Source organism: Vigna angularis, chromosome 2 (genome assembly GCF_016808095.1).
Source record: "Vigna angularis cultivar LongXiaoDou No.4 chromosome 2, ASM1680809v1, whole genome shotgun sequence".
Lineage (NCBI taxonomy): Eukaryota > Viridiplantae > Streptophyta > Magnoliopsida > Fabales > Fabaceae > Vigna > Vigna angularis.
The window spans coordinates 37,622,706-37,634,616 of record NC_068971.1 but is presented as its reverse complement, the minus strand read 5'-3'; the positions used below and the strand labels follow the sequence as shown (position 1 = coordinate 37,634,616).

The 11,911-nt window shown below is 29.5% G+C and overlaps 1 protein-coding gene across 1 annotated transcript; it reads right to left on the bottom strand.

The window, feature by feature from the left end:
* Positions 1-768, bottom strand: LOC108323289 (uncharacterized). The gene has a single exon (XM_017555698.2). The coding sequence runs from the start codon at positions 667-669 to the stop codon at positions 355-357; it is 315 nt and encodes a 104-aa protein (XP_017411187.1). The 5' UTR covers positions 670-768; the 3' UTR covers positions 1-354.
* Between the last annotated feature and the right edge of the window lie 11,143 nt (positions 769-11,911).

The window sequence follows — 11,911 nt, the reverse complement described above, 5'->3', positions numbered from 1 at the left end:
ATAAAACAAGCTTGATAAACTTTTATTGATTTTCATAAGTATAAGAAGAACCATTCAGTGTGTAAACTGACTCAAATGATCTCTGGAGCAGAGAATTGATCAAAGGGTAAAAACTAAAAGCTTAACAGAAAAGAGGGATTAGTCCATTCAATGATGGTTTTACAGTTTCCTAACAGAGACATGAAAAGATCATTCAGTTTCCTTCCTCTTTTCCTTAAACTGAGTGGAAAAAAAAGATGCAGCATGATTCATTCGGTGTAAGATACATCAACAAGTGATGAGTAGAATGATGTGGTGTGATACATGCAGCCAGATTCGCCTTGCTGATGGTGATGAAGTGAATTGTAGAAGAATTCAAGAAGAGTCAGAGGCATTTTGTTGTTGATCTTCTTCAGTCATCCAAAGCAGCCAAGAAAGAGGGTCTGAGGCGAATTTGGAGACGTTGTTGTGAACAGCAACAAGAGATTGGTTGTTTTGAGTGTAAACAAGAGCAGAAGTAGAAGAAGGGGTGAGATTGGTCCTAGGTTGTTGTTGTTGTTGTTGAGTGTGATCTTGAGGATTAGGGTTCTGGAGAGGAAGAACAGTGGGTTTAGGAGAAGCTTGTTGTGGTTGTGGACGAGGGTACAAGAGATCAGTGGGGAAGAAGTTGTATTGTTGAAGGCCAGCCATGGACAAAGTGATTGTATTGATCCAAAAGAGAGAGAATGAGAAGTGACAGAAAATGGAAGAGAAAAGCTTATGAATATCTATGTTTCTTAGAGCAATTTGTTGGTTGGATTTGGTATTTATAGAGAGAGTGATGTCAAAATTTTTGTATTGGTGACTTGGGAATCAAGGGGAGTTTTCTTGGAGAAGGTGTTAAAATAATTCTTATTACTTTTTGTTTTCTTGCCTAATGTTACTTTTCAGCTATGTTTACTATCACTTAATGTTGCTGTTTTTTTTTCTATGTAACTTGGATCTGTAAGGTTTGCATAAGTTAACTTTATTGACATATTAATTTTTGTATATTTTATCTGTTTAATAAAATTATTTTAATGACAAGGAGTATATTTATATTTTCTTTTTTACATGTTAGTGCAGATTAATTCATCAGGATGCAAGTACGAAATAAAAAAAAACATGTTATGCTTTGCTTGGTTGGAACAGAAGAGCAAATAATTAAAAAAAAAATATAGTGATTTGGCTTAATGGAAGAATAATAGATTTAAATAGAAAAATTATTGATATATGTGCTCCATCTTAAAGAATGAATGAAATTTGATAGTTGTATTTAGTGTAACGTGAAAAAATTGTCATTGGGTATATGTTTTAAAATATAAATATTTTTTGGGTTAACAAAATATTAGTAGTGAAAATTTAAATAAATTATTTATTAAAATGTGATGTTAATTTAAAAATATTATTTATTAATTAACATTAGTAATTTAAAAAAAAAATGAATTGTGGATGTGAATATTAATTGATGATAAATTCATAAAGTTTAAAAAATTTCTATAATTTTACCATTGTTTTCTCATCTTACGGCTCAATTTTATTTTTTAAACTTTTTTTCTACAACTCAAATCACTTAAATCAACTACATAAAAATCGTAAATCATCCAAAATCGTTTCTAATAAATAAACAGTATATTAGTCCGAGTCCGAGAAAGTGTTGATCCATCCGTTGTTTATTTGACTTAGTCCATTTAATATTCTGAACTACATTGTAAAAAGATCAAATATATTTATATTATAATAATTAAGTCAAAATGTGAGGTTTTAGAAAAAATATATTTTACTTGAGAGACGGCCTTATTTCAAAATAATATTACTTTTCTAAATAATAATATTTATTATGTTATAAACAATAAAAACATTACGTTTTTTATTGAGATACTTTTAACATTATTAAACACATTGTGTAGTTATGTTATGTTTAATGTAATAATTAGTATGAAGTCTATTGCAAAGAGATAAAATCATCACGAAATATATGTTCTCAGCCATTTTTCTTTCCCATGCATTTTTTTGTTACCTTTTTATCAATTAAAAAAAAGCAGAAGAAAATTGTTCAATAGTAATAATAATACTTGTATGAGTCATTGAAATTCATAAAACTATAGTTAAATTCACATTATATAAATAAGATATAAACCTTAATTTATAAACCAATTTTACAAAATTCTGTTTTTTAATATGTATTTAAGACACATCCAAAAGAAAAAAATACACGTTCTTCATTAGAAGAAAAAATTAACAAATTAATCACATTAAATTAGAGATAAACATACGCAATTCATTCATAAAAAAAAATCATAATTCAGTCTAGAAACCACTTATTTACACATATTCCCAAACTTCTAGAATTACAATAAATAATTGTAAAAACAAAATTCAAAGACTACACTTTGGTCAATAAGTAATAAGTGAGAAAAAAAATGAGTCAAACGTTTTTATTCTAATGTTGATCATGGAGTTTATATTTATTCCAATCAGATTAAAATATAAAAAAAGTAACAGAAATTTTGGGTGAAATTAAAAACAAGTATAATTGTGTTACCATATTTTAACAGTAAGCATCTTAGAAGAGAATATATGTATTTATGTTTGGTTTCTATTCCGCCGAAAAAACGAATTTCTTTTATAGTCAACGGTTTTGAGATGCCCAAAATTGTGGAATAGATGTAGCCAAGTGCTCACCTTTAACACATATTTTAATGTTGTTTTCCAACCATATTTCTTCATACAAAAAAGTATTTATTCACAAAATAAACATATTTTTAACGCTATAGTAGTTTCTTTAACACAAACACATGTATATATATTATTTTGTAAGAATATTTCTTATAAGAATATCTTCAATTATCTTCCCCATTACTTAATATTTTTTTTAATGTGCATGCATAAATTATGTTAGTGGAAAAATTACACATAGAAGTGAATTGTAATAGTTTTAAAGGTAATTCTGAAAATAGTTATATACAATAATTACAAATTTAACATGTTTTTTTGGTTACATATTAAATTAAATTTAGTTAAGTTTTTTTTTAAAGTTATTAGCAAGTAGTTAAACAAATTTTCTAGGTAATATATAAAACAGCTACAATTAATAAATTTTAATTTTCTTTCAAAATTATCATTACATATTATTCTTTGAAAGTGTCACATTTTTGTACAACATAAATTTAAACTTTATTAAGTTTAGCTCATATAAACGAGCTACAATTTGAATTAATATATATTGGTCAAACAACCCTAAAATTTTAGCTTTAAGTATTAAATTATAGTCAATTAATTTATTTCCACCTGTAATCTCAATCAGTTATCAACTCAAATATATTTACACTTATAATCCTAATCATCTTCGGTTCGAAAGTTAAAATTTTATATTAAATAAAAATAATAAAGTTAAACATCATATAAAAAAAATTCATAAATTTAATATCTTAAAGTTTTAGGTTAATAGTTTCAGTCTATGAATAAAAATATACTATATAAAAAGAGATCCACATTTAAAAAAATATTGTTAGAAATAACTCCTGTAAATAATCCATACTGATAATAAAAAAATGTCATTGCATATTGAAATATATATAGGACCATTGACTTAATAATCTGATTAAAATACAGGAAATGAATGATGACCTAAAAACTCTTGAATAAGCATGCCTGGTGTATAATAATGCATGATTTACGACTAATCACTCAATCATAGTTCTAATAAGAATTCAGAAAATGAACGGTGAAAGCAAATGAGGTTATCCAACATGCCCTGTGCTGATGGGAACGTCTTAAAATAATTTTTTCTTTGTAGGATGCGTTTAACCTGGAAAAGTATGGGGAAGTTAAGTTTACTTAGTATCAAACAAAATTATAAGATTTTTTTTTATTTCCTCATTTTGGGAATAATTAATAGCATTTTTAATTAATTATATTTTTTTATCAATTAAGTTTGATACTCATTGAATATTGAATTTTATAAATTTACTACTATATGTGGAACTTTTTATATCATGTATACGAAACTTACTATAATGATTATTTTGACGTCATAGCTATGAACATGATAAAAAATGCACTTTTTATGACGAAAAAACTTGACATAATAAATCAAATGTACAAATATATAGTAAATGCACTTAAGATATAATAAGCTGACTACAATAAATGATGAGGCAATTTTTTAATTGAAAAAGTAACGTAATTTTGTTATAATTTTGTAATTCTTAATTGACATATAAGATAATTTAGAAAACCTTCTTTTATTTTTATGTATACTTTGTATCACTCTTATTTTACACTAAATAAAAATAAAAATTAATTTTATTTTTCTTAATTATAAACAACACTAATCTGTAATTCAAAAGAATATTAATCTCTAATTCAATTATAAGAGAAGAAAAGATTGAAATAATGAGTCTATAAAGAAGAGTCTAAATTGTCTCAACATGAATGATGATATAAACATTTCATTTTTTTATTCAACACCTATTTAACAAAATAACATTTTTACTTTAAAATATAAAACAATTTAAAATACATCCATTTAGGAAAGTGAATTTTTTTTTATTAGATGCTAGAAGGATATGTGTATATATATATATATATATATATATATATATATATATATATATATATATATATATATATATATATATATATATATATATATATATTTTGGTGTTAATGTAAACTTTTTATTATTTGTTTTACATGAGTTATATGTGGTGATGGTGTAGGTTTAGAGTTGAAGGTATTGTGAGGTATAATTAGTAAAATTGCTTATTAAATATGAAGTATATTTTAAAATTTAATCAAACTCATGTATAAGAAAGCAATTATGGTTGAGAGATAATGGAATGTGGATGAGATATTAATGATTTTTTTTACTTTATCAAAGTTATAAAAAAATTTAATATTATGGGGTAAGTATAAACTTTTTAAATTGGGTGTGGAGGGAAGGACTAAAACTTCTAAATTACGATAAAGATATTAATGTGCATGATGGTCTCCATTCCTTAAAAACTACTTTCGAAGGTGAGGTCATTCATGTCTACTTACGAGCTACGACTTATCTCTTGTTTTAATTTATTTATTTGTGACTTTGCATGGTTAAATATGTTTCTGGAAACAAAATAAACAATTTTAAAATTAACCTTGTTTTGGTGGTACAATTGTTTAAATACACATTTTCTAGCAAGTAACACTACTTTCCAGAATACATAAGGACCTTCAAACCAACAAGTTGTCGCACTAGCAATAAAAGGAGACTGATTATCATTTTACAATTGTGAGATGCTTGGATATCAAGACACTCTATATGTTATGCAGGTTATCATTTTTTGTGAAGTGGCATACTGAAGACAATAGATTTTATCTTTGGGGACACGATACAAGTGCTGCTACAAGACTATAACATCCAAGTGAGAATTCGTTTCCTGGGCGAGGAGAACGTTATAACTGCACAAGGAAGACAAGTTAAGAATGACCAAGGTGACATTGTAATCCAAACCTATAGAATTGGTGCCACTCCCGAGTTTGAGGTTGTGAAACAATTTTCGGACATATCTAGGGAGGCCTGGAAAAATTATTCCAGGACTATTATCAAGGAAAGTTCTATGACTGATACAACTCACTCAACTGGCTGGCTTGAGTGGAAGAGCACTAGTTCTACTCTTAACACCCTATTCTATAGAGAGTATAATAATGTTGAACCTGGTGCTGAATCCACCAAAAGAGTCAACTGAAAGAGATTCAAGGTGACCACAGATGCTACTGAGGATGAAACTTTTACTCCGAGACAAATATACATTGTGTGTATGTATGTATAAAAGTGTTGATACGTGGTCAAAGTTGAATACTTGGTTCCAAGGAAAGAATAGTGCGCACATGAGACCTTCTAAATTGATTTTGCAAAAACTATAATGGAGTGGTGCGATCACTCTTGTAGGTTTCACCAAATCAATGTAGAAAGCATAATGGATGAATATTTTGGCAAATTTTGCAGGTGCACGTTACTATTATTTCTATTCTCTTTCTTCTCAAAAGTTTTTGGAGAAAAGTTTTTACTTTTTTCACATTTAATTCATCAAACTGATTTTGTATTTTCCTATTTGCGGCTCTTGCACAATGTGTAGGAAGATTTTGTCAAACTCCACTACCTACTTCAGATTATATTTCTAAATAAAAAAATAAACAAAACTTCTGGAAGAATAAGGAAAAAGAGAAAGAAAAGTGTAAAAATTGAGAAAAAAAAACATGTAAATAAGGTATCACAAGTAACTTTCTTTGTTCATACAATAAGTTTCCAAGTAGTGTAACCATGATGATCTCATTCTTAATCTTTGTTTCCTTACTCTTCATTACACATGCAAGAAATATGCCAAAGTGTCTGCTGTACGACGAAAAAGCTTAGCGATTTTGAGCTATGATATGGTCGTAGTTTCAGACAGTAGTGGTAATTTCACTACAATTTTTGAAACTATACAATTTCAGACAGTAGTGATAATTTCACCGAGGAGATTTATTATAAAAGTAAAAGATAAAATATAACAAAAAGAATCTGGTAGTTCTTTCTAACAAGACTTAGGGGGAGGGGGATGAAATGCACCGAACTGCACTATTATAAACTTCATTGAATTAAAAACTAGTTTATGGAACTGAACTTAAAATTAGTTCAGACGAATTGAATTGAATATTTCTTATTCTATCAAACTATAATGTATTGAACTGCACAAAACTGCATTGATCTGTTGTGTACTAGCCAAAAATTGTCCAAATTCGATCAAGTCGGGTACAGTCAACACTCGGTCAAGTTAGTCCCAACCGAAATTCTACTGAATCGGCCCTTGTCGAAAATCGGCCGAATTGAGAAAGTTAGCTCCGGTCGAAAATAACGTATCACAAATAACTTTCTTTGTTCATATAGTTAGTTTCCAAGTAGTTAACCATGATGAACTCATTTTTAATCTTTGTTTCCTTACTCATCATTACCCATGCAAGAAATATGCCAAAGTCTCTAATGTAGGACGAACAAGACTTGTCGATTTTGAGCTATGATATGGTCGTAGTTTTAGAAAATAGTGAACTACAATATCTGAAGCCATAGAAGCTGCTCTTGTGTTAAGTCCCAAAAGATTAATTATAAAAGTAAAAGCTGAAATATAGCAAAAGAATCTGGTAGTTCTTTCTAACAAGACTTAGGGGGGATGAAATGCACTGAATTGCAATATTAAGAAATTCTTTGAATAAAAAACCAATTTGTATGAACTGAACTTAACTTAAAATTAGTTTAAATGAATTGAATTGAACTATTTTTTATTCTATCAAACTACACTGCATTAATCTGCTATGTAGCAGCCAAAATTTGTTCAAGTTTAGCGAAGTCGGGAAATCTCAAAACCTGGTCAAGTTAGTCTCAACTGAAGTTCTACTAAGTCGACCCTTGCTGAAATTCAACCAAATTCAAAAAGTCAACTTTGGTTGAAAATCAACAAAATTAGGTCGAGTTGACTCTGACCAAAGTTTGGTATATTCGGTCGTAACCAAACTAAACGGAAACTTTAGAAAATCTCAAACAAGTAAAAAGTGTAAAATGAATTACTTTTTTGTAATTGAAAAGTTAATTGAATTATAACTTTAGAGGTTCAATTTTGTAAAATTGAACTACAAAATAATATAATTTAGTTTTTATTTTAAATAGTTCAATTTTACTAGTTCAATATAGTGTAGTTAATTGATAATTCAATGTAGTTTAGTTAATTTTTCCCACCCCTAACAAGACTTACCTCTTTTTGGTTGGGGATGGAAGAGGCATCACTGCCATTACTGCAGCTAAGATCGCGCATTATAGTCTTCATTTCTTAGAAACTGCCACCGTAGGTGAATTCATCCATGTTTACCTAGTAGCTATGACTTATCTCTTGTTTTAATTTAATTATTTGTGATTTTGCATGGTTAAATATGTTTCTAGAAAGAAATTAAACAATTTTAAATTAACTTTGTTTTGGTGGTACAGTTGTCTAAACTACACATTTCTTGGTGAGTAACATTACTTTCCAGAACACAGAAGGACCTTCAAAACAACAAGCTGTCACCCTAGCAGTAACAGGGAATCAACCATCATTTTATAACTATGAGATGCTCGAATATTAAGAAACTCTATACAATATGCAAGGTTATCATTTTTTGTGAAGTGTCTTATTAAAGGCACAATAGATTTTATCTTTAGGGACATGACACAAGTGTGCTACAAGATTGTGACATCCAAGTGACAATTCCTTTCTTGGGCTAGAAGAACGTTATAACTGCACAAGGAAGACAAGTTAAGAATGGCTCAGGTGGCATTATAATCCAAAACTGTAGGATTGGTCCACTTCCGAGTTTAACGCTGTGAAACCGAATTTCCAAACATATCTAGGGAGGTCGTGAAAGACTTATTCCAGGACTATTATCAAGGAAAGTTCTATGATTGATATAATTCACCCAACTAGCTGACTTGAGTGGAAGAGTACTTGTTTTGCTCTTAACACCCTATTCGAGAGTATAATAATGTTCAACATGGAGCTAAAACCTCCAAAAAATTCACATGGGACGGATTTAAGGTGATCACGGATGGTGCTAAGGCTGAACCTTTTACTCCGAGACAGATATACGTTGTGTATGTATGTATAAAGGTGTTGATATGTGGTCAATGTTAAATATTTGGTTCCAAAAAAAAGAATAAAGCACACATGTGACCTTTTAAATTGATTTTGTCGGTGCACATTACTATTCTTTCTATTCTCTTTCTTCTTAAAAGTTTTCGCGATTTTTTTTTTACTTTTTTCACATTTAATTCATCAAATTGATTTTTTATTTTCCTATTTGCAACTCTTGCACAATGTGTGGAAGGATTTTGTTTGACTCCACTACGTTACTTCAGATCATATTTTCAAATAAAAAGATAAACAAAACTTCTGGAAGAACAAGGAAAAGGATAAAGAAAAGTGTAAAAATTGTGAAAAAAACATGTAAATAAGGTATCACAAGTAACTTTCTTTGTTCATACAATAAGTTTTCAAATAGTGTAACCATGATGAACCCATTCCTAATCTTATTTTCCTTACTCTTCATTACATATGCAAGAAATATGCCAAAGTGTTTGCTGTAGGACGAAAAAAGACTTGGCGATTTTGAGCTATGATATGGTCGTAGTTTTAGACAGTAGTGGTAATTTCACTACAATATCTGAAGCCATAGAAGTTGGTCTTGTATTGAGTCCCATGAGATTTATTATAAAAGTTAAAGATAGAATATATCAAAAGAATTTGGTAGTTATTTTTAACAGGTTTATGTGAACTGAACTCAAAATTAGTTCACACGAATTGAATTGAACTATTTTTTATTCTATCAAACTATACTGCATTGAACTGCACAAAACTGCACTAATATGCTGCGTACCAGCCAAAAATATTCTGAATTCGACCAAGTCGGGTACAATCAACAGTCGGTCAAATTAGTCCCAACCAAAATTCTACTGAGTCGACCCTTGCTGAAAATCGGTCGAATTCGGAAAGTTAGTTTCGGTCGAAAATAACGTATCACAAATAACTTCATTTGTTCATACAATTAGTTTCGAAGTAGTGTAACCATGATGAACTCATTCTTAATCTTTGTTTCCTTACTCTTCCTTACACATGTAAAAATATGCAAAACTTATACTGCAGGACGAACAAGACTTGGCTAGTCTGAGCTATGATATGGTTGTAGTTTCAGATGGTAGTGGTAATTTCACTACAATATCTAAAGCCATAGAAGATGCTCTTGTATTGAGTCCTAGGAGATTTATTATAAAAGTAAACCCTGGAATATATTAAAAGAATTTGGCAGCTCTTTCTAACAAGACTTAGGGGGGAATGAAATGCATTGAACTACACTATTAAAAACTTCATTGAATAAAAAACTAGTTTATCTGAACTTAAGTGAAAATTAGTTCAGACATATTGAATTACACTATTTTTTATTCGATCAAACTACACTGCACTGAATTGCACAAAACTGCATTGTTCTACTATTAACCAGCCAAAAGTTGTCAGAATTCGGCCAAGTCGTGTACAGTCAACACTCAGTCAAGTTAGTCCCAACCGAAATTCTATTGAATCGACCCTTGCTAAAAATCGGCCAAATTCGGAAAGTTAGCTCTGTTCGAAAATAACATATCACAAATAACTTTCTTTGTTCATACAATTAGTTTTGAAGTAGTGTAACCATGATGAACTCATTCTTAATATTTGTTTCCTTACTCTTCATTACACATGCAAGAAATATGTCAAAGTTTTCGTTGTAGGACGATCAAGACTTGGCGGGTTTGAGCTAAGATATGGTCGTAGTTTTAGACGGTAGTGGTAATTTCACTACAATATCTAAAGCTATAGAAGCTGCTCCAGTATTGACTCCCAAGAAATTTATTATAAAGTAAAAGCTGGAATATATCAAAAGAATCCAGTAGTTCTTTCTAAAAAGACTTAGGGAGGGAATGAAATGCACTGAACTGCACTCTTGAAAACTTCATTGAATAAAAAACTAGTTTATCTGTACTGAACTGAAAATTAGTTCAGAAAAATTGAATTGAACTATTTTTTATTCTATCAAACTACGTTGCACTGAACTACACAAAACTGCATTGTTCTACTATGCACTAGCTAAAAATTTTCCAAATTCGACCAAGTCGTGTACAGTCAACACTTGGTCAAGTTAGTCCTAATCAAAATTCTATTGAGTTGGCCCTTGACAAAAATTGACCGAATTCGAAATGTCAGCTCTAATCGAAAATCAGACAGAATTTGGTCGAGTCGACTCTGACCAAAGAGTGGGGACACTAACAACATTCGTTTTCATACAATTAGTTTCTAAGTAGTGTAACCATGATGAACTCATTCTTAACCTTTGTTTGCTTACTCTTCATTACACATGCAAGTAATCTACCAAAGCGTCTGCTACAGAATGAAAAAAAACTTGGCAGGTTTAAGCTATGATATTGTCGTAGTTTCAGACAATAGTGATAATTTCAATACAATATCTTTAGCCATAGAAGTTGCTCTTGTGTTGAGTTCTAGGAAATTTATTATAAAAGTAAACGCTGGAATATATTAAAAGAATCTCGTAGTTTATTCTAACAAGATTTAAAGGTGGGCAAAATGAAGTGCATTGTACTATAATATTAAAAACTTCATGGAATCAAAAACTAATTTGTTTGAACTGAATTGAACTGAAAATTATTTCAATCAAATTTAATTGAACTATATTTTATTCTATCAAACTACACTACACTGAACTATACTAAACTATTGTGTACTAGCCAAAAATTGTCTGAATTCGGCCAAGTCAGACACAATCGAAACTCGATCATGTTATTTCAAACCAAAATTCGACTAAGTTGACCCTTGCAAAAAATCGATTGAATTCAGAAATTCAACTCCGATAAAAAATCGACAGAATTTGATCGAGTCGACTCCGACCAAAGTTTGGTCTAATCGATAATATCAAACTAAACTACAACTTTATAAAATCTCAAACAAGTAAAAAGTATAAAATAAATTAGTTTTAAGTTATTGAATAGTTAACTAAATCATATAACTTTAGATGTTTATTTTTCTAAAATTGAACTATAAAATAATGTAGTTCAGTTTTTATTATAAATAGTTCAATTTTTTTAGTTTAATATAGTGAAATTAATTGATATTTTAATGCACTTTAATTAATTTTGTCCACCCTAATTAAGACTACTTGGAGAGAGAAATGAATGCGTTAAGGGATCAGGGTAGTTTAGGAAGTTTAAATTTTCTAAAAAAAATTTGAGATGCACTTAAAAATAGGGGTGTTGGAATAGCGGGACCGTTTGATGTGAGTTAGGCCTTTGAATCTTAGAGGTGCCAAGCTCTTCTTTTTG

What these genes read in the sequence shown, in the direction of transcription:
- LOC108323289 (XM_017555698.2), bottom strand. Translation starts at nt 669, where the DNA reads ATGGCTGGCCTTCAACAATACAACTTCTTCCCCACTGATCTCTTGTAC.